General features: G+C 48.3%; 1 protein-coding gene across 4 annotated transcripts in view; it reads right to left on the bottom strand.

The window, feature by feature from the left end:
- Positions 1-1427: 1427 nt before the first annotated feature.
- Positions 1428-23642, bottom strand: part of LOC144931528 (E3 ubiquitin-protein ligase NEURL1B-like) — an 87720-nt gene continuing 65505 nt past the window's right edge. For all 4 annotated transcript variants that reach the window (XM_078855471.1, XM_078855470.1, XM_078855468.1 and 1 more), the window contains 4 exons: positions 11936-12724; positions 7588-7770; positions 4832-4954; positions 1428-4099 (listed from right to left, as the gene is read on the bottom strand). In XM_078855471.1, the coding sequence (XP_078711597.1) occupies positions 3780-4099; positions 4832-4954; positions 7588-7770; positions 11936-12724 (1415 nt within the window). In that variant the 3' untranslated portion in view covers positions 1428-3779. The remainder of the gene's footprint in view (positions 4100-4831; positions 4955-7587; positions 7771-11935; positions 12725-23642) is intronic.

The following is a 23642-nucleotide window of genomic DNA, read 5'->3' as shown; positions in this document are numbered from 1 at the left end:
TAAAAAGTCGCCTATCCGAGTTGGATATCCGGACACGGCTAATGTCAGTGGTGAGTAATAATTTGAACCCATCCCCGGGCCCCCTTCACCAATCTGCAGTGACCAGCGTGATGAAATAAGGTCAAACAAACCCCCATTGCCAATGTGGTGACGAGTGGGCTACGGCTAGCTACATTAAACATACATTTGTATAAAGTTACCAATCATAGTCGTACCTGTGGCATGGTTCACCAACATTTTAAAAGATATTGTATGCATAAAAAATGTAATAGAGAGAGAATAAAAAAGGTAATTTACAATGATGTCTTCCCAAATATATGCATAAGCAATTCGTTTTGTGTGCAAGCTAACTTTATAGTACACTTAACATAATTTTTTTAAATGTCATGCTAAATTTGTACCAAAAAATAATTTTTCAGTGAAAGGTTAGAATCGTAAAAAAAATCCTTGTGCAATATATGCAATATTTTGTAAACGTTTGAAAAAAAATGTAGTTATTCAATCAAATATAAATATGCTTTCAATAAATATTAACATCATATTCCACAAGTCTATAGTATTCCAAACAGTTACTGCTATTAAATTAACCAACATTATGAGGATTAAGCATGATGCTAACTAATGTTTCAACGAATTATGAAGTAAGGTAAAGAATAACATATAAAATACTTTCAATCGCTGAAAATAAACGTTAAAAACAATAGCCTTATTTTTTTAATTAAATGCTGTATAAAACGCATGTAATTTTGGTTGCCATTTTTCATCAAGTAAAGGTGCAGCCCTGCAACTGCCTGCTCGCGCCACTGCTGATGGAGAGGACCCCACGAAGGTGACCTCTCGTGAGCCACTGTCGATGGCATTTTGACCACGCATACCTCAACCACGTGCCAATCTACTTCACCGGGGCTCACCCCCCGGGTCGTACTACCGGCTTGAAGAGTGGGAGTATTCATCTTCTTGGTTCTTTCGGTAAAGTCACGTAGAAGGGAAATAATAACATAATAAAAATAAAACATAATAAAATAATTCTCAGACACTGTCTTTCCGACAGACCTGTTCTTCACCTGAGGACGGCTGCTTGCATTGTGGCCGAAACGTCGTGAGAATTATTAAATGTTTTATTTTTATTATTTTATTATTTCCCTTCTACGTGGTGACTTTACCGAAAGAACCATGAAGATGAATCCCTGCAGTCACGAAAGCTTTAAATCGAAATTTAGTGGGAGAATTATTTTCACAAACTTGTTTCAACCGGCCGCGCCTGGAGATCGAACCCACACCCTCTGGATTGCACATCTGGTGTGCTAACCGTCGTTACACAACGGCAGAATCCGTTTGTATCGCATACGATGACAATATTGTACGTCGCTGGCATAAGCCTGAAGGCATATCTAAATATAAAACCACAAGGCAATGAAAGCTTGTCATCCTTATTACATAAAACACACATTTTTCTCTTTTATTGCAAAACGAAAGAAACCAACGAACACATCTCATATATGAACATTAAAAAAAATTAAACGGTGTTATATCATTACATCTCCATCTACATAATAGCCGCTCGCTCTGTAACCAGACACGCGTCGAGTCTCAAGCAATATGCGAGCAGGTTTCCCTTATCCGACGTGTCCACGTGATATTGAGTGCTTCGTATTCGACAACATTTCTCTCACGAGTTGCGCCAAATTGTCACATCGCGTAATAATATCAATAATAAATAATTTACTCTTTTTCCCCAGGATCTAGAGACAGACTGGGCCTCCACCAAAGGAACGCGCCGTTTCCGCCAGAGATGAGCTCCCATAGCCCGAACTGTGCAGGGAGACTTTTGATATCACTATACATGCTTTACAGAGTGCGAATAATATGCTTTTTCGGGACGGTCCTACGTATGAACATTCGGCCAATACATTTATTGTGCATTTTAGTGTGGGAACAGTTTCAGTTTATTTAGCGTGTGCGTGTGTTTTAGTGTAGCAATATCGCAAGAGTGCGTGGAGAAACGACAACTGAATGAGAGGATAAATTGCTGGCTCTGAACACATAGGCCAGGAACATCCACTCTACAATGCTGCCCTTTTATCAAAGTACAGCAGAAACATCTAAACATGATGGATTTGAATGAAACGGGGAAAAAGTCAATCGTGGACAACGATTTTCTTCAGATAGTTTTTTTATGATTAAAATTGCATTCAATCGCTCATCAAAGTAGTCATGTTTTTTGTTTATTTATACAAACCCACGTGATCCAATTGCATTTAAAGGAATGTGCCTCCAAATGTTCTGCTCGCAGGTTATAGTTAAAATTCATGTTGAGCTCTAAGCGAGTAAATTCTCTTAATTTCATTGCACTCTTCAGAAGCCATAAAATAGCGGACCAGCGACCGGTCAAACCTTCGTCTTCAGCCAAGCATTGCTTTTGTGCAGATAAGAAATAATTAGGCGGAGAAGTGTCAAGTGAGTGTAGCAGGCTGTGTCAACGAAACATAAATAAACGTGACGGGACCGCCACACGCGATCGTCGAATCCGCACTCTGCTACAGCGGTGTTGTATGCTGTGAAAGACACATTCACACCGCCCCATTCATAGCTACTTCGACCGAACAGAGGTTGAAATCTCACAGGGCGGTTTTCCGGGTTGGGGACTGCGTTTGGAACATTTCTTCTTCTCTCTCCCTCTCAAGCTTTCGCCACGCGGGCAACTTCAGGAGTTGGATGAGATGAACGCGGTAGTGCGTGGCGAAATACGGAGGGGGAAGAAACGCCAGGCGCTTGGCCTAGCCCCTAAAACCTACGCCTGGACAAGCGGCCGCGAAAACTCACGCGTCAAGGTCAAAATCTCATGACTACCAGTTCCAAACAAGCACCACACACATATTCTGCATTAACACCTATGTGGAATCACTGCAACACGTTCGCTATAAATAATGAGAACCGTTTCATGACGACGGACTTGAAGTTAGCTTGATTTTTAACCCCTTACGCCTCGTTTGCGAGGCACAGAACGTCAAGGTCGAGGGATACAAATACGGTGTTACAAATCTCGAATTAAATGAAATAAAAAATTATCGATGATAACCGGCAAAGAACGGGCACTGTGAAAACAATCATCTGGCTGTGTAAATGTACAGAATGCCTCCTCATACACATGCAGATGGCAGAGATATGTGAATAATTTAATTCTATTACAGTTCTTTTTTTTTTGGCAGCCAGCTTCTTAAATCACTGATGGAGCTGCCACGATCGGATGAGTTGAGGTGAAGCTGCAGATATAGCTACGTATAACATTAGCTTTGTAGGTCATCTTGAAAAGCATGTCTGAGCATGTTATATATATAATATAGATCTATCTATTATGAAACAATTCATTCGACAGTCCGACGTAAAAAAAAAAAAATCCTCTTTTACCATCAAAGCGGCAACTAAACGAATCCTCTAACTTGCACACTTAACCATACCCCCGTGTGTCCATGAATGAGCAAGTGAATGGATGTGGCTCACAAGTCAAGGTATAACACTCAACACCATTCGCACATGCAGACGGGTGCCCGGAGCGAAGCCTGCTTGGAGGCGCTTTGGGGTGGCAGTGGCGCACTGACGACGGGCAACACGGACGGAGGTTGGCAGAGACGCGCGGAGCGGTGGGGAGCGCGGAGCTCGAGGTGGGAGGGGGGATGCGGCAATCGTGGCGAACGGGAGAGTCGGGATGGGGGGGGGGCGATGGCGCACGGGGGGGAGGGCGGGGGACGCGAGCGACACCCCCCCAACCCCACCATCCTTTAAATGGGGTAAGTCCGGATGACGTCCTTGATGAGGCGCCTGCAGATGGGGCACGCCGGGTTGATCTGCCGGCGCAGCCTCTGGCCGCAGGCGTAGCACAGGCACAGGTGTCCGCACGTGTAGATCACCGAGTCGGCCGGGTTCTCGAAGCAGATTGTGCACTCGCCGCGCCCGCGCGGGGACGAGGCGCGCTCGCCGTGACCCCGCGGCGGGGCGCCCGCCACCACGGCGACCGCCGCCATGGTGGCGGTGGTGGGCGCCGGGCATGCTGGGAAGACGGCGGCCGGGCCATCGCCGAGCGGAGAGCCGGGCGCTGTCACTTCACGAGGGAAAAAGGGGGGGGGGGGGGGGTGGAAAAAAAGGAAAAAACGCCAAAGACGTTTGCCGTTAATAATGCGGCGAGTTCTGCCTGTTCATGTTCTTGGTAAGGAAAAGCAAACGTGGGATGCGATCGGCACGCTGTGATTTGACCAAATGAGGGGGGAGCTGTTGTTGCAGTGGGTTAGGGCACCGCACGATGTATGCATCAAGCTGAGTTTTATTCCCGGCACAGGGTCACATTTGTGACGAGCGACATCTGAAGCGGTTGTGGGCCCCCTTCTCCACCGGCCCACATTGAGCCAGCGTGGTAAAGTATGGTCAAGCAACCTCTGTGAACCACGTGGCATGGCGTAGCCTTCATCCAGCAGTGGATTAACAAGAGAGATATTATTTTAACACGCAAGCAAAAAATTCGTCTCATAATTAGGATGCAATTATTTTAGCAACTAATTTTACGCTCGCTTTTATCATCAATATCCATAATTGTTCACACCGCTGATGGTGGAAGGGGCTCGCCTGGAGGGAGCTTTCGACAGCTCCTCTCGGGGCATTTTGGCCTACTCTTCCACGCTGGCGGGAGCACCTACACTCCAACCGCCTCACCGGGGAAATTGAACCGGTGACTACGGAGATCCATCGTGCCGACCGTTACACCACGACACCATCCCCCCCCCCCACCTCCGGGGGCGCAACCAAGGGGTATCGTCGTTGTTGTTGTTGTTTATTGTACCGAGGGAAGATGACGAGGAGGAGAAGGAGATGCTGTTGCTGATGGTGATGTCCGAGTCGCTGCTTGGGAGATTGCTGCCCATTGAGGGAGATGACGACCCCAAAAAGCTGGCTTTTTGGGTGCCTAGAAACGCACGCACGCACGCACACACACGGTAACAAGTGAAGTTAACGCTGCTGCACTAAAATGTATAACTTAACACAAATGCGTGGTGAGCTTTATCAGCTGAGAAACGTAGTTTCAACTGTTTATCTTAAAGCCTTCCAAAATAATGCTACTTGGCCTCCAGCATGGTAAACAAGGATGTGTATAACCTCCATAAGGGATCCTCAGCAAGCCATGGGCCAGCTACAGACACAGCATATTTGAGTTCTTTATCTGTGCCCGATATCTTCTCATGGAAACTATTCATGTAGCTGCAGTGTTTCCCCCCCCCACCCCCCCAAAATCCAATCAACCTCAGTACAGCTCAAAATTGTATTTCAAATTGTATTCCACCTCTTCTCTGCTGTGAAGGTCGCTGTCCACAACCAAAGTGTTGTGTGTATATATATGTACACAAAATAATTTTCACACACGTTTTGTTCGTGATAAGCTGCAAAAGTACTTTCAACCTGTGCTTCTTGACCGCTGCCAGGGAAATATCTAAAATGCGCTTTTAGGCATAGCACACGCTGTAGGGCTTTATAAACGCATGGGTCCTGAAATATGTGCCGATTTAAATCTCAAATGACAAAGAGCATCCAACACCTATTAATGTCTTTCGCAGAAGAGAAGGGGGGAAAAAAATCAACACGTTCATCAATAACATTGACTACAAAAAAAATCTCAATTGCAATAGGCAACGTTTCAGGCAATAGCCCTTCTCCATTGTACAAGAGTGGGCCACAGTTGTGTCGTATTTCCAAACCGGCTGAGGTGAGAACTCTGGCAATTCGCATTGAATCCAGCGTTGCTGCTAAACGCCAACGTGGGGCAGCAGAAGCCCTTACACGGAATACTAATGGGACGTGAGGGGGCGGCCTTGCGCAGAATTTAAAACGAGCTTTTTGGCTTCATCCAGAATACCCCCTCAACCACCAACCTGCCCCGCAATGAAATCACCTTTCACCACAAGGGGGCCCCGCCTTGTTCAACATTCTAAGCCTCACCCAACCAATGGACAAGCTTGGCTTTCCAAAAATACACAGAGCCCTACGCATGCCATGGGGGCCACCGCCTTAGGGTTCTGTGGCAGTTGCTTTTACCCAGAAAATACCTCTAAAGCCACCGTTACCCAGAAGACACCGGTGACTCGTGCGACATTTACTCGGCAGCATTTAAATGCGATCTGCGTGAAGTCTGTTTACCTGAAAACTCGGTGTGTTTACTGGCAATAAATGTAATTCCAAAATTCAACAATGCGTTTCGTGAAAGGGCGAAGGTCCTGCACACCACGATCCCTCCAAAGGCTCTAACTATAACCCATCAATGCAGTCGGTCTTTGTTTATAATATACTAGCTTTACTAGGCGGCTTCACCCGAGACTCGGATTCTTGTCTTGGATTAATACACGGCCTACGCGGAGGGTGGGGGGGATGCGTGACGTCAGCAAGCACACTGCGTGACGCTGCCGCATTCGGGTGACATCACAGATGTGACGTCACCGCTCACTTGCCGTGTAATATATTATATCCATTATTGCACCTCCCCAAATACAAAAGTCTATTTTTTTACTTTTTGCATTGTGTACAGTCTGGACACTACCCACATGCCAAATGTAAAGTTTGTTGCATGTTGGGAAGTATGCTAAACACAGACACACAAATTTCCCTTTTATATATATATAGGTATGGTTCCTCTCTACAAAGTGTCTTCATTTGCACCTCTACCAATTCTCTCTCTCTGACCTCTAACATTATTCCCATCTTAAAATTCACACAAACAAATGCTAACAAAATCACCCGTCTTCTCAAAACTCGAAACATGCGCACGCGTCCCCCTATTTGTATTGCGCACCTCCGATTAGCACGGTTGGCTACGTACGGTGCGAAAGAAGTTCAACGTACATACATGTGTATACGGTTTTGTTACGCGGTCACATTTTGACCCTTTATAACCTAAAACTTAAATATATTTTATAATTCCTACAATTATCCGAGCCTCCAAAAAAAAACCCTACCAATGGAATGCTCTCGCAACGCAACTAACGCACAGTGGCCGGCCAAACGTCATCATCATCATCATCAACAGCCGTTGATCAATCCACTGCTGGATGAAGGTCTCCCCAAGCCACCGTCACGTCTCCTAGTCCCACGATGAAACAATCCACCCTTACAGCCGCACGCGAGCCGATCTCGCCACACACAGCTGTACGATTATCATCGCACACCGCACCAGTTGTAATTAGCTACTCGGCCAGCAGCGTAAGTTTTCCCTGGCTAAAAACAAATAAATGGCGTGCACCGGTCTTTCATTCCTTCTCATGGTCCACCCTAAACCACATCCGCACAAACCATGGCAGATGCACAAATGGAAAATTAAAAAATCTCCAATGTGCCACTGTGGTCATCCAGAACAGACCGTACAACGTTTCATGACGCAGTGCCCGATCCACAAATGCGAAGGAGACATCATGGCGAAACACTCCTCCCGCTCCTGACGCGGTTATCTCGCTTGGCCACCCGAGTGCGAAATTGTAGTTGTTGCTCTGCACCTGCATCAGCCGTACGACAAGAAGAAGAACAAAAAAAAAGAAAAGAAAGGCCACCGTTTACCCAGAATGCCGATCTCCGCAGTGGCAGTGGCATTGCGGAATCCGAAGAGCAGCCAGAGCGGGGGTCCTGGGTCGGCGCACACGAGCATGCCCTCCCTCGTGCCGTTGAGACTCAGGTGCACCTCCCCGTCTGGCATGAGCACCAGGCCCAGCACTGCCTCTCCCAGCATGCAGCCGCCCTCATCTGCAGACACAGCAGCAGCAGCGGCGGCGGCGGAGGAAAGCAACGCAATTGTGACTCCCTATTACTACGACTGCTCAGGGGGGGCTTAATTCAGTCAGGTGTGCTCAGGTCGGCAACGATGGGACAACATTTCCACACTCGACACAGCTCCTCCGATTAACACGGTTGGCTACATACGGTGCGAGTTCAACATACATACACACATACAGTATGTTGTTCGTTATGGCTGTGGCTAATAGTCACGTGCCACCTACAACTGTCTACCAGCGACCCAGTGAATATTCAGTAAGAAATTGAGCCCTGCTTGTTTTGATGATTTTTTCTCTCATCATCACAGTTGCTGAGCATAGATCCAAACGCTCAAAGCATCAATCGGCTACCAATAAATTACTTCGAATACGCTTGACCGGCTTCTGTGTGTCATCGCAACCTCGACAACAAGCAGTCAAACACAGCGTTCCGTGCGAGGTTTAATTTCTCACTGAATACATTCCGAATTAGTGAGAGACCGGAGTGGGTCCTAAACTATAGCAGCCAAAGCCATAGCAAGCAGTATTCTGAGTGCTATGTGCCGAGTGGCGAAATTATTTCCGGGTTTTGCCAACCAGGACAGATCCATCTGAAATGAAGCTCTGGTTTCAGTGCAACATGAGGCTCAAGGCCTGGGTTAGTCCTGAACTGCTGCGACCAGGCGCTGTACCTTGGATGATCAAGGGACCTCTTCCAGGTTTCGTTCTGGCCTCATTCCATCTGAATAGTGAGCCGAAAAGGCCAGGTGTGCAGAGAAATGCAATGCAATTGGAATCGATGTAATGTTGAAATACGACATCTTCAAGGCATTGTTCAAGAGCGGCCGTCGTGTGTCACCGGAAGGAAGCCGGCGGCGGGGGAGGGAAATAACTCGTCAGCGTGTCCCCAATGTCCTGTTATACCCACGTGAGCTAAACTGTGTTTGGTTTACTCTGCTTGCTATGCATGTTGTCGGTAACGTAATCAGTAAAACACAGGGTCGGGAAAAATGGCATGCACAAATGTGGCATAGCATTATCGATTTTCCTTGAGGATGGTGACAGACAATGGGCCTCTGGACAATTAAGTGCTACAAGAAAATGCAATGTTGGTCTTAATTTTAGAACTTTCGTGACTGCAGGAATTATTATTTGGTTCTTTCGGTTAAGTCACGTCTAAAGATAAAATAATTAATTAAATTAAATAATATTTCATTATACCTGATGATGATTGCTTGTGTTGCAATCGAAACGTCGTATTCTATTATTTAATTTAATTTATTATTTTATCTTTAGACGTGACTTAACCGAAAGAACCAAATAATAATGCAATGTTGGTGTCAAGATTGCGTAAATAACTCATCATAATTTGCGTTTCAGTATCAACATATTCCTTTCACATTTATAACGCGCATCTGGCTGCTATAAATGTCCACGTGAACCTTATGGCAGGACCCTGGGGTCCCATAAGCCCCCGGTTCTCGCATAAATTGCGTTGCGACGTCATTTTATGTCTCTTGAAGGCGAACAGTGCGGCAATCTATTCCTCTCGGCGAGCTCTACATGATGCGCTAATCAAAGTTTCAAAGTTTTGTTTATGACTACGGCAATTTTGGCAACGAAGGGTGCTTGGTGAAGAGGGAGATGATTGATTTCTGGTGGGTTGCGGGTGTTTATGTGCGCGGTGGGACGGAGTCGTCAAAAATAAATAAATTAATAACGATTTTGACTTCCGTTGATTCGTGACTCTGGGGTCCCGCCATAAGGTGCACGTGATGAGCCACTTCGTTCAGCTATCATTTGTGCCCAGGTCGCTTCTGAAAAAGAGCCACATAGCTCAGTGGGACCTTACCTGGTATAATAAAAATGTATTTAGTTTTTTAGTTATGTATAGCATAGTCAAAGTCAATGTGATTTCTTAGTTAAATTAGTATTTAGGCAGCACGCACACTCCGTTTTGTGGCCATAAGCCAGTGGACCAAATTCCAAATTCCTATGGGCCGGCTAAATTCCACCGGGCCGGGTAAATGTATATTGTAAATGCATAACATGGGGTTAACAGGACACCCTGTGCAATGCAGTGGGGAGAAAAACGAGAATTCATAATAAAAAAAAACAACCGATGATAGTTGGAAGAGAAGAGTAAGTTTGTGAGCCTGAATTTGAACAGGAGAATGGAGTCAACAATGCCTGGAGGCAAGAGAAAAAGGGTTTCAGACGGCAGCTCCCTGCTACTTAGCCGAGTGGATAGAGGGGGGCGGGCGGGGGGGTGATGTAAGGCCGTGGTAGCCGGAGTGGAGAGCACACGGAGGAAATTGCAGCAAAATGGGATGGGAAGAGAAGAGGCAAAACAAGGGGCGGCTTACGTGACAGCCCTCACGACGACGACCCCGCCACGCGGATAAACGACCCGCTGTGCGCCTTTTCATTTCGATTCACGACAGTGCGCCACTTTCAACAACAACAACAACCCCATTGCTCTTACGCTATTACCACTCGCGAAAATCCTGTGGATGTCAACTCATCGCCTCTCGTATAAAGGCGTCCCACGGGAACACCGTTGCCTCAATAACCTTCCGCTATGAAAAAAAATGAGTTGCTTCAGCTGTCGGGAGGACTAATTTTAGAAATTGGGTTCTGTATCAATAGCTGACCCGCTCGCCCTGTGGTTAGTGTGTCTGCCTGGGGTCCAAAGGGGTCGTGGTTCAGATCGCCTCACCCGCGCTCGTCCAGATGCTTAAAATAATCAGCTGTCTCCCAGTGTTGAACAGGAGAAGGACCCCTGCTATGAATAGAGTCTGTTGCAAGGAAGCATCGATACAAGGGCGTTAAAAAAAAGTATTTGTTGACGTGGAGAAATGAGTTTACTAATGCGTGCTGTGAAGGTTTTCGCGGTTGTGCTGTATTGCCCTAAGATGTGTTTTCGGATTTACACCGCGTGGGCTAATTTCTCTCAAATGATGCTGCTAACATTATTAATAAAAAAAGATATCCCCTGGCAACACAGTACTATGCATATTTATTTAATCAGCCATCGTTTGACATCGATTCTTGTTCTGACGACACATCGTACTCACGCAACAAATCCATTAATTTATATTTGTAAATGTTGCAGGCATCACGTCGCTGGCAGGTACGATGGCTGGTGGTCAAGACTAACAATTAGAGTGGCAGTCAAAGGAGGGAAGATGCCTCAGAGAAAAACCACCGTGGAGATGGAGCGATGAAACTCCCTTTGTGCGCATATCCTTTGTGGATCATTCCATCGCAGGGTCATTAAGAGGTCGGAGTGGTTGGGGAGGCCTTCATCCAGCTGTGGAGAGATCGTGACTGCTAATTATATGTTGTATTTAATTTCCCAAGTAAAACCTGCAGCCACTACAAATTCGACAGGCACCTCCATGTAAATAAAAAAATCAATTCTTGAATCGAATCATGATGCAGAGACGTGGAAATTTTGGTGAACAAAAAATGGGGTTGGATAGCATGTAGCAAAATAGCTAATGAAATGCTTTACTTGGATCAAACACTGCAAAGTTCAAATCATATTGTACAAAAAAACGAATGGCTTTGTCCGTCAGTTCCCAGCATGCTGATCGGCTGCAGGCTGCGCGCCATGCAGCGCACGTTCTGATTGGCTGGAGGCCGCGTGCCAGCGTGCAGGGGGAGAGTACGGGTGGCTGGTACGTGTATGGGGGTGGCGAGTGGCGGTGGGGGGGGGGGGCACCTGGGACGGGACTGCGGGTGGGGCTTTAACCTTGGGGGTTATCGCACACGAGGGTTGGAGGGGGGCACCCAGGGGTGGGGATGTGGGGGATGTTGGTGGTGGGGTGGGGGGGGACCATCGCTCACCAATGGGTGCTTCCACTCGTGTATTAAATAATTATCGACTATTCTTGCCTGGCCGTCATCACTCTCGATCGGCCTAAATATAGCACTCTGAACTGCTGGCAAACAATATTAATTTATTTACGGGCAATGCTGCTGTAACAGCAGCAGCAGCAGCTGCAGCTGCCTTTCTTTCCCATTGTGCCACTTTTGCTGTCGCGCTGACACCCACTGTGGCGCAGCGCAAGCCTTCGCAATGAAACGAAAAGAAGCACGTGCGGCGTGACCACACTGCCCTGCACACTTCGCCCCCCACGCCCCCTCTGCACCTTGCTCGCTTATTTGCTGCGCCGACCCCGGCAGAGGGCACACGGTCACCACCACCCAGTACTCCCTCCGGTCGACCAGTGAGTGAGGGTCGGTCGGCAGCTCGTCCGGCCGCAGCGTGGCCGGGTCGCAGGACGTGAGGCCGAAGGTGATGGGGTCCCCGGGCTGCTGCTGCCCACCGACGCGCACGTAGATGGTCTCTCCGATGAACACGGGCCGGTTGGTGAACACCAGGCTCTGGCCGGCGCTGAACCTGCCGCTGCCGTTGCTCTCGTTGTCTCCCGCCTCGCTGCCGGCCACGTCCGGGGCGGAGCGGGCGAGGCTGCGGTCCTCGGACAGCAGCACGCCGCTGCCGTGCATCGCGTGGAACCACAGGTCCGGGTTGAGGTCATCGGGCAGCGCGATGGAGGAGGCGTCCGGGCCCTGCTGCTGTTGCTGCTGCTGCCGCCGTGAGCCCTCGACGGCGCCGAGCGACGGCGCTCGGGCCGCGCGCGACGACGCCGGCTCGCCGCCGATGCGAACGTCGCGCAGCGCGGCCACGGCGCGTTCCAGCGCCTCGCCGGGGCGCGCCTCCGCCGCATCCCCTTCCGCCTCCTCCCCCTCCTCCCCCTCCTCCTCCTCGTCGTCCTCACCCTCCCGGCCATCCCCGCTGGCGCCGGCGCCGCCTCCGCGACCACGTTGGCTTTGGTTGATGTCAGAGGACGAGGTTGGGGGGTGACGCGCGCCGTACGGCAGACGTGGGCACAGCTGGAAGGATGCCAGCCGGCGTGGGGGCTTCACCAAACCCGTTTCTGTGAAAGACGGGGAAAACAAGTGAGGTGTCCGTTCAAACGACGTGTGCTATTCTCGCCGCTGCTTATCCTTGAGAAATTGCACCAGGATTTTACAACAAACCATCCGTGAGATCCTGGGAGAGTTCTTGTGTTTGAGGTCATGCATTCCTTTGCGGTGAATTCTTTTTTATTTTGTCAGACTTAATTAAAAGTGACCGTGGCTTCCTTAACAAAAAATGTCAATAAAGTCCAATGGCACGAAATGGATGTTAATGTCGGCCTGACTTCTACACATTTTTGTCTATCGATTTACATCCTGTGAGACCCACTGAAACACAATTCCATCCTTTTTTATGTATTGTCACAGAGGACACGAAGCTAAATTAACACACACACATATGCTCGAATTAATTCCTGTACCAGCTCACATTTCACTGCGTAAGCTGTCAATAGTACACACGAACAACTATAAGAAGGACATCCCTAACCCAAATAAGCCACCGTAATCACACGACAGTGAACCGGCTGAATTACACAAGAACACTTGAAGGACACAAATACAACGATGGCGGATTTATTCCCCTACCGCCCCCTAAACCCCATCTACATTACTACAAAAAATGAAAATGTGTCCAGAGTGAAGATTTTCTTCGCAGTGGGAAAGCACTCGATATGTGGCGGTCACGCACCGATGGACACGGGCACTTGGTTTGGCGTATTTATGGGAAATTCTAGCCCGAGCACATGTAGGCCTTCTTCGATAATGATTTGAAACAAGCCCAGGTCACGGAGGCGACACGTGCCATCTCTGCGGGCGTCAAATGTGGGCCAACGAAAATGGCATTACAGAGCCAATTTCCCTGACATAAGCGGGACCTGCTGTTCACATGCATGAGTTGACAAACTAAAACTAAACTATTACCAGGCAAGGCCCACTGAGCTCTATAGCTCTTTTTCAGAAACGACCTGACCACAATTGATAGGCAAACGAAGTGTCTTATCATGTGGAAATGTATATCCGCCAAATGCACTTATCTCATTTTCTAAACGTGGAGGGAAAACACCGGAGGACCCCCATAAAAATACATGTGACCACGGGGAGAACATGCAAACTCCAAAATATACAGGCGTTAGGGTCAGGATCGAACCCACGACCTCCTGTATACCAGGCGAGGTAGTTAACATCTCTCCACCGTGGTGCCCCAAACCAGTCGACTGCTCCGACAGACTGCACTCTCCAGCCTCAGTGGGGGGCCTGTGTGCCACATGGAGCAAGTAGCATGGATGGCATCGCAGCCCGTGCTGTGACGTGTGACAGGCACATTTGTCTTGGGGTAAGCGAGCATCTGGTAGCTAATGTCAGTGGTGAGCGAACCAGTTCTGGTCTCCCCACACGTTTCGCTTCATAAGAAATTCTCAGCAAGCCATGACCAGCAACTAGCACTGTATATTGTAGTTATTCATTTAAGTACTGATTAGAAAGATTTGTGGGGGTGGAGCGGTGGTGCAGTTGTTAGCGCACTGTGCGATGAACCTGGCCACCCATGTTTGATTCCTGGACAGGGCTAACGTCACTGGCAAATGAAATCTGAATCGGTCCTGGGATGCTTCTCCTTTCAGCAACACACAATGACCAGGGTGGTGAAGTATGGTGAAACAACGTGGGTTGACAAAGGGCCGTACGTACAAATGAGAGCGGCGCTTGTCAGCGGAGTCATTACGCAGACCACACTGTATTTTAAAAAATCTGTTCAGTCCAACTGTGTTTAGACAGTGACGCAATGATCAAAACCGCTGTCGAACTCTTATTTCCCAGTTAACGTGTGCTGTTCGACACATACCACAGTGACATTAACCACCCCTTTCAGTCACCATGCATGTCGGAGGACCTGCTAGGTCACTGGCAAGTAGAGGGCGGTAAACGGCACATCGGCTCATTGGCCAAAGTCGATCCTTACGCTCCCGACACAAGTATATTAAACGCTGTGGGCGAGAATCGATTATTTTTGATCCGTACACCCTGAATCCTCACCAGTGGCCAGGATCACCTAACCGTGAGTGCTGCATTCCCCGAGCTGGGTGAGCATCTTCACCAGAAATCAGAATGTTGATTTATACTGGACAAATCCGATGAGCTATTAAGCTCTTTTTTCACAGATGTCCAGTATGGTAACCTGTAACGACCAGCGTGGTAAGGTACGGTCATAACATCCCCCACCAATGGAAGAGGGGAGGTTTTCATCCAGTTGAGGATTGCCCCCTACAGCCACGAGAGGCGCTACAATATGCCACGATGTAAAAGAGAAAAAAAAGTGCGAATTCTTGAATTGAATCGTGGCCCCCAAATTGTGACAATTCATCGGATCACAAGGAAGGGGGAATAAGGGAGACTTTGACTCGTTGTAGACCTACTGACAATCCATGAGGCTTCATTCGTTGCGGGTCTACACTTCGGAAATGCTTTCTGTGGTGGCTTTCTGAAAGCCGTTTTTAAAGACTCAAAGCAAGCCGCAACCTGCACTGCAAACGGACCACTTTAAGATGTTTTCTTGTTCATGTTTTTGTTTTTTGTTTGTTGCGGTTGCACCCGATTGAAGAGCCGAATGGCTCACAGGGCTATACCTAATAAATGAACGTGAACTTGAACAACCAAAGGTGGGCCGGAGCCATTCCATTTGTGCTTAGAACTACAGACACACACACACAGTGGCCAGACCGTCTTGGAAAAGGTGAGAGTACCACCAACACCGTATCCCTCCACACACGACCTGCCAACCGACTAACTGTGGGGTGCCCATTTAGACTTCCGGGTGGAGAGAGAGAGAGAGACGGCTGCAGGGGTGGCAATTAAGAAAGCTGCACCGTTGTTTTAACTGCCGCGGCAGGAGGGACTAATGGAACTGGCGACCTCTGGATGGCTGGTCCAGTGCGCTGACCGTTTCACCGCGGCAGCATCGCGCAACATCTTCGAGACTGTTTAAGGTCTCGGCCAATGAGGGATTTGTGCCTGTGGTCGTATTATTCTATTCTATCGCTCATTTTTTTTTTTACCAGAAAGAGCCATGCATTAATTATATATGTGACACAAGAACAAAGATCCCCCGTATAGCCTTAACAGACTGTTGAGGCAAGCACTGTTAGCGAGCACCTATGAAGGCCGGAACGGCACACGAGGGAGTGGGTGGCCAACACCCCACGCCCGGCCGCCTTTGTCTCCTTTGTGGCGATGATTACACACCGCACCAGGTACTCATTTGAGGCTGAGTCGACCTAGGGGAGGCCCACGACCGGTTCAGATAATCGTCACTGGTGTCGGCCGTGAGCGGGAATCAAACTCGGGTCGCCGGGTTCGTAGTGCAGTGCACTAACCACTACACTACCGCTCCCACTATTTGTGGCACACGCGCGCACACACGAATGAACACAGCCTCTGCAAAAAGGACCCTTAATATTCATAGCAGCAAGTGACAACCAAATATGCCACTGCCATCATTTACACAGAGACTGCGTAGGCATTTGCCTGACTTAAGAAAGGCAATATTTGGAAGCTTCACATCATCGTCATCATCACTGCTGGATAAGGGTCTCCCAACCTCGTGCTGGCCGTGGGGGTTGTATAACCTCACCACACTGGTCAATGTGGCTTGATGAAGGTGATGGGGAGCAATGATGCATAAGGTTAATTTAATCATCAAATTAGGGGATTAAGGGGCTTGTAACATCAACATACGACAGTGATTATGATGGTGGTGGTGGTGGTGATGATGGCATCTGTGAATTATGCAGGATTTGATGCCGAGCACACGCACTTGACGGTTGAAACAATAAAAGATTGTCCGGGTTAATGCACGTCATATATTTGTACTCATAAATGGCGTACATTTCCATCTTAAGGTATTAAACCAGGCAACGTTAAATGAAACGTCACATCGCTGGTACGTTACATCAATATTCCTTGGTTCTTTCGATAAAGTCACGTAGGTGAAAAAATAAAATAAAAAGAAAAAAGAAATAAATTAAATCAGTAAAAAAAATTAAATTACAGTGTACTTCAGTCAAATTTGTATTGCTGTGGTTGTCACACCTGACGATGATTGCTTGTGTTGCAATCGAAACGTCGTGATTTTATTTATTTATTATATTTTTTTTCACCTACGTGACTTTACCGAAAGAACCAAAGAATATGGATCCTTGCAGTCACGAAAACTTCAAATCTAGAACGTTACATCAAACCCATCTGCGCGCGAGCAAAACACACAATTTTCGTGATAATAAACAAACAAACGAACGAAGATCGAGCGCGTTCGAAGTAAGCTCGCAGCAATGCGCCCAAATAGTCTCGCTGTTTTCTTTTTTAATGGACCAGACACGTGCCCTCCAGCGCGCTTCGGACAATTACTGATAGGGCCATGGCGACGTGGGCCCCAGCCGTATCGCAGAGCGCGCTGTGTAATTGCAGGCGATGCCCGGCTCGGGAGGGCGGCGGTGAGGTGTGACGGGACGTGGCGGCGAGGCTGATTGCGAGGCCTCCAATAGCGTGTGTTTTTAAAAAAAAAATACGTGTTGTAAGAAATTCCAAGAAGTTCGAATACAATTTTATTTGTAAATTGAATAGGATGTACGAATGTTGAACTCCACACTGAAGGTAGTAAACTTTAATAATAGTTTTAACAAGGCGCGTGGCTGAATAACAATGTCCGTATTTGTCTTTTCCCTCAAATTATGTATGTATTACTCTTTGGTTCTTTCGGTAAAGTCAAATAGAAATAAAATGTAATTTACTTTCTTTCCGTAAAGTCACGTAGAAAGAAAATTGTATTTACTTTCTTTCTACGTGACTTTACCGAAAGAACAAAAGAGTAATACCTGCAGTCACGAAAGCTTCAAATCAAGTTTAATGTATGTATGTATGTTGAACTTCTTTCACACCGTACGAAGCCAAATGTGCTAATTCGACGTGTGGGAATGGATGGCTTAAGTATATATGTACACGTACAGCCTTTGAACATGTACTGCTGGGAGAAAAAAAAACTAACTAACGTATTACAAATATATGTACATTGCTTGATATGTTGTCGAATGTGTCTTTTATTATGCAGTGAATGAGTTGGAAGATGGTGTGAACTATGCGGTCGGAGATAGATAGGATGAGGGCACTGCTATTACACATTCCTGCGGAGGGAGCTGGAAGGAACGTTGGGTTGCTCGGTCAATGGCCAGGGTCAACGGCGGCGTGGTGTATTCCGCAAATATGCCCGACTGTGAGGGCGGGCACAAGCCGGCGTGAGTAGGTTCAACGTTGAGTTTTATAAGGGCACCACGGGGTGACCAGCCCCTCCCCACCCAGCCCCACCCCTCCCACCCCCACCCAGCCCCACCCTCCCCACCCAGCCCCTCCACACCCCTCCCATTTTTTGATTCACGACGAACGGACACAATAATCCCCTGTGGGCTAGGTGTAACCAGGAGGTTCCTACCAGTATAACAATGCATTTATTGCAGTACATGATACCGGGAGAGTGACAAATAAAGAATAACAATTTTGTTTAGGAAAGTGGTAAATTAATTAACTATAAAAACAGGATGATTTTGGAACCCAGAGGTACAATGGTTCTCCCTCTCTCTGTACGTTGAACTTCTTTCGCACCATACATCGCCAACCGCCCAATGATTTAATAAATTATCTCAATTCAGCGTTCACACGTGGATTCAAGAATGTACGCAAGTTGACCTTTCGGTGATCGCACAAAGTGGCTTGCAGTGTTTTACGTGAACCGACCACACGCAAATTCCTCGAAGCCAGTGAATCCCCTTCACCGAAAGTCGTTGGGGCCACTGCTCTTGCACAGCGCACAACCAAATACGAATCAAACAGGACGGGGCGACGAATCGTCGAATCGACGGCTCGGGCACACACGAGTAGAGAAATGGGGGGGGAGTCGGCCAAGGGAGGCGGTGATGTGCGCCAGGCGTGGGCAGCTGGGAAGAGACTTTCGCGATGGCTTCACACGGAGGCGACGGACCGCAGACGGTCACGGCCACACACAGAGAGAGTGGAGGCACGCGGGGGGCTCTGCTCTGATACGCTTATCTGGTGCCAAACGGCGGCCGCATTACCTCATGCTCGCTATTTGGAAGCGTGAGTGTGTGTGTGTTGAGTCTGTGTGTAAGTGTGTGTGTGTCAAGTCTGTGTGTGTGTAAATGTGTGTATGTCGAGTCTGTGTGTAAGTGTGTGTGTGTGTTGAGTCTGTGTGTAAGTGTGTGTGTGTCGAGTCTGTGTGTAAGTGTGTGTATGTCGAGTCTGTGTGTAAGTGTGTGTGTGTGCCGAGTCTGTGTGTAAGTGTGTGTGTGTGCCGTGTGTGTGCCGAGTCTGTGTGTAAGTGTGTGTGTGTGTGCCGTGTGTGTGTGTCGAGTCTGTGTGTGTGTGTGTCGAGTCTGTGTGTAAGTGTGTGTGTGTGCCGAGTCTGTGTATAAGTGTGTGAGTGTCGAGTCTGTGTGTAAGTGTGTGTGTGTGGCGTGTGTATGTCGAGTCTGTGTGTAAGTGTGTGTGTGTGCCGAGTCTGTGTGTAAGTGTGTGTGTGTGCCGTGTGTGTGCCTAGTCTGTGTGTAAGTGTGTGCCGTGTGTGTGTCGAGTCTGTGTGTAAGTGTGTGTGTGTGTCGAGTCTGTGTGTAAGTGTGTGTGTCGAGTCTGTGTGTAAGTGTGTGTGTGTGTCGAGTCTGTGTGTAAGTGTGTGTGCCGAGTCTGTGTGTAAGTGTGTGTGTGTCGAGTCTGTGTGTAAGTGTGTGTGTGTGCTGAGTCTGTGTGTAAGTGTGTGTGTGTGCCGTGTCTGTGTGCCGAGTCTGTGTGTAAGTGTGTGTGTGTGCCGAGTCTGTGTGTAAGTGTGTGTGTGCCGAGTCTGTGTGTAAGTGTGTGTGTGTGTGCCGTGTGTGTGTGTCGAGTCTGTGTGTGTGTGTCGAGTCTGTGTGTAAGTGTGTGTGTGTGCCGAGTCTGTGTGTAAGTGTGTGAGTGTGCCTTGTGTGTGCCGAGTCTGTGTGTAAGTGTGTGTGTGTGCCGTGTGTGTGTGTGTCGAGTCTGTGTGTGTGTGTGTGTCGAGTCTGTGTGTAAGTGTGTATTGTGTGTTGAGTCTGTGTGTAAGTGTGTGTGTGTGCCGAGTCTGTGTGTAAGTGTGTGTGTGTCGAGTCTGTGTGTAAGTGTGTGTGTGTGTCGAGTTTGTGTGTAAGTGTGTGTGTGCCGAGTCTGTGTGTAAGTGTGTGTGTATGTCGAGTCTGTGTGTAAGTGTGTGTGTGCCGAGTCTGTGTGTAAGTGTGTGTGCCGAGTCTGTGTGTTAGTGTGTGTCGAGTCTGTGTGTAAGTGTGTGTATGCCGAGTTTGTGTGTTAGTGTGTGTGTGTCGAGTCTGTGTGTAAGTGTGTGTGTGCCGAGTCTGTGTGTAAGTGTGTGTGTATGTCGAGTCTGTGTGTAAGTGTGTGTGTGCCGAGTCTGTGTGTAAGTGTGTGTGTATGTCGAGTCTGTGTGTAAGTGTGTGTGTGTGCCGAGTCTGTGTGTAAGTGTGTGTGTGTGCCGTGTGTGTGCCGAGTCTGTGTGTAAGTGTGTGTGTGTGTTGAGTCTGTGTGTAAGTGTGTGTGTGTCGAGTCTGTGTGTAAGTGTGTGTATGTCGAGTCTGTGTGTAAGTGTGTGTGTGTGCCGAGTCTGTGTGTAAGTGTGTGTGTGTGCCGTGTGTGTGCCGAGTCTGTGTGTAAGTGTGTGTGTGTGTGCCGTGTGTGTGTGTCGAGTCTGTGTGTGTGTGTGTCGAGTCTGTGTGTAAGTGTGTGTGTGTGCCGAGTCTGTGTATAAGTGTGTGAGTGTCGAGTCTGTGTGTAAGTGTGTGTGTGTGGCGTGTGTATGTCGAGTCTGTGTGTAAGTGTGTGTGTGTGCCGAGTCTGTGTGTAAGTGTGTGTGTGTGCCGTGTGTGTGCCTAGTCTGTGTGTAAGTGTGTGCCGTGTGTGTGTCGAGTCTGTGTGTAAGTGTGTGTGTGTGTCGAGTCTGTGTGTAAGTGTGTGTGTCGAGTCTGTGTGTAAGTGTGTGTGTGTGTCGAGTCTGTGTGTAAGTGTGTGTGCCGAGTCTGTGTGTAAGTGTGTGTGTGTCGAGTCTGTGTGTAAGTGTGTGTGTGTGCTGAGTCTGTGTGTAAGTGTGTGTGTGTGCCGTGTCTGTGTGCCGAGTCTGTGTGTAAGTGTGTGTGTGTGCCGAGTCTGTGTGTAAGTGTGTGTGTGCCGAGTCTGTGTGTAAGTGTGTGTGTGTGTGCCGTGTGTGTGTGTCGAGTCTGTGTGTGTGTGTCGAGTCTGTGTGTAAGTGTGTGTGTGTGCCGAGTCTGTGTGTAAGTGTGTGAGTGTGCCTTGTGTGTGCCGAGTCTGTGTGTAAGTGTGTGTGTGTGCCGTGTGTGTGTGTGTCGAGTCTGTGTGTGTGTGTGTGTCGAGTCTGTGTGTAAGTGTGTATTGTGTGTTGAGTCTGTGTGTAAGTGTGTGTGTGTGCCGAGTCTGTGTGTAAGTGTGTGTGTGTCGAGTCTGTGTGTAAGTGTGTGTGTGTGTCGAGTTTGTGTGTAAGTGTGTGTGTGCCGAGTCTGTGTGTAAGTGTGTGTGTATGTCGAGTCTGTGTGTAAGTGTGTGTGTGCCGAGTCTGTGTGTAAGTGTGTGTGCCGAGTCTGTGTGTTAGTGTGTGTCGAGTCTGTGTGTAAGTGTGTGTATGCCGAGTTTGTGTGTTAGTGTGTGTGTGTCGAGTCTGTGTGTAAGTGTGTGTGTGCCGAGTCTGTGTGTAAGTGTGTGTGTATGTCGAGTCTGTGTGTAAGTGTGTGTGTATGTCGAGTCTGTGTGTAAGTGTGTGTGTGTGCCGAGTCTGTGTGTAAGTGTGTGTGTGTGCCGTGTGTGTGCCGAATCTGTGTGTAAGTGTGTGTGTGTGCCGTGTGTGTGTCGAGTCTGTGTGTAAGTGTGTGTGTGTGTCGAGTCTGTGTGTAAGTGTGTGTGTCGAGTCTGTGTGTAAGTGTGTGTGTGCCGAGTCTGTGTGTTAGTGTGTGTGTGTCGAGTCTGTGTGTAAGTGTGTGTGTGTGCCGAGTCTGTGTGTAAGTGTGTGAGTGTCGAGTCTGTGTAAGTGTGTGTGTGTGCCGAGTCTGTGTGTTAGTGTGTGTGTGTCGAGTCTGTGTGTAAGTGTGTGTGTGCCGAGTCTGTGTGTTAGTGTGTGTGTATCGAGTCTGTGTGTAAGTGTGTGTGTGTGCCGAGTCTGTGTGTAAGTGTGTGTGTGCCGAGTCTGTGTGTAAGTGTGTGTGTGTCGAGTCTGTGTGTAAGTGTGTGTGTGCCGAGTCTGTGTGTAAGTGTGTGAGTGTCGAGTCTGTGTGTAAGTGTGTGTGTGTGCCGTGTGTATGTCGAGTCTGTGTGTAAGTGCGTGTGTGTGCCGAGTCTGTGTGTAAGTGTGTGTGTGTGCCTTGTGTGTGCCGAGTCTCTGTGTAAGTGTGTGTGTGTGCCGTGTGTGTGTGTGTCGAGTCTGTGTGTGTGTGTGTGTGTGTCGAGTCTGTGTGTAAGTGTGTATTGTGTGTTGAGTCTGTGTGTAAGTGTGTGTGTGTGCCGAGTCTGTGTGTAAGTGTGTGTGTGTCGAGTCTGTGTGTAAGTGTGTGTGTGTCGAGTCTGTGTGTAAGTGTGTGTGTGTGCCGAGTCTGTGTGTAAGTGTGTGTGTGTCGAGTCTGTGTGTAAGTGTGTGTGTGCCGAGTCTGTGTGTTAGTGTGTGTGTGTCGAGTCTGTGTGTAAGTGTGTGTGTGCCGAGTATGTGTGTTAGTGTGTGTGTGTCGAGTCTGTGTGTAAGTGTGTGTGTGACGAGTCTGTGTGTAAGTGTGTGTGTATGTCGAGTCTGTGTGTAAGTGTGTGTATGTCGAGTCTGTGTGTAAGTGTGTGTGTGCCGAGTCTGTGTGTTAGTGTGTGTGTGTCGAGTCTGTGTGAAAGTGTGTGTTTGCCGAGTCTGTGTGTAAGTGTGTGTGTATGTCGAGTCTGTGTGTAAGTGTGTGTGTGCCGAGTCTGTGTGTAAGTGTGTGTGTGTATGTCGAGTCTGTGTGTAAGTGTGTGTGTGTCGAGTCTGTGTGTAAGTGTGTGTGTGTGCCGTGTGTGTGCCGAGTCTGTGTGTAAGTGTGTGTGTGCGTGTCGAGTCTGTGTGTAAGTGTGTGTGTCGAGTCTGTGTGTAAGTGTGTGTGTGTGCTGAGTCTGTGTGTAAGTGTGTGTGTGTGCCGTGTGTGTGTGCCGAGTCTGTGTGTAAGTGTGTGTGTGTGTCGAGTCCGTGTGTAAGTGTGTGTGTGACGAGTCTGTGTGTAAGTGTGTGTGTATGTCGAGTCTGTGTGTAAGTGTGTGTATGTCGAGTCTGTGTGTAAGTGTGTGTGTGCCGAGTCTGTGTGTTAGTGTGTGTGTGTCGAGTCTGTGTGTAAGTGTGTGTGTGCCGAGTCTGTGTGTAAGTGTGTGTGTATGTTGAGTCTGTGTGTAAGTGTGTGTGTGCCGAGTCTGTGTGTAAGTGTGTGTGTATGTCGAGTCTGTGTGTAAGTGTGTGTGTGTGTCGAGTCTGTGTGCAAGTGTGTGTGTGTGCCGTGTGTGTGCCGAGTCTGTGTGTAAGTGTGTGTGTGCGTGTCGAGTCTGTGTGTAAGTGTGTGTGTCGAGTCTGTGTGTAAGTGTGTGTGTGTGCTGAGTCTGTGTGTAAGTGTGTGTGTGTGCCGTGTGTGTGTGCCGAGTCTGTGTGTAAGTGTGTGTGTGTGTCGAGTCCTTGTGTAAGTGTGTGTGTGCTGAGTCTGTGTGTAAGTGTGTGTGTGCCGAGTCTGTGTGTAAGTGTGTGTGTGTGTCGAGTCTGTGTGTAAGTGTGTGTGCCGAGTCTGTGTGTAAGTGTGTGTGTGTCGAGTCTGTGTGTAAGTGTGTGTGTGTGCTGAGTCTGTGTGTAAG

The sequence above is a fragment of the Lampetra fluviatilis genome, chromosome 4 (assembly GCF_964198595.1).
Source record: "Lampetra fluviatilis chromosome 4, kcLamFluv1.1, whole genome shotgun sequence".
Lineage (NCBI taxonomy): Eukaryota > Metazoa > Chordata > Hyperoartia > Petromyzontiformes > Petromyzontidae > Lampetra > Lampetra fluviatilis.
This window is presented reverse-complemented; position numbering and strand designations above follow the sequence as displayed.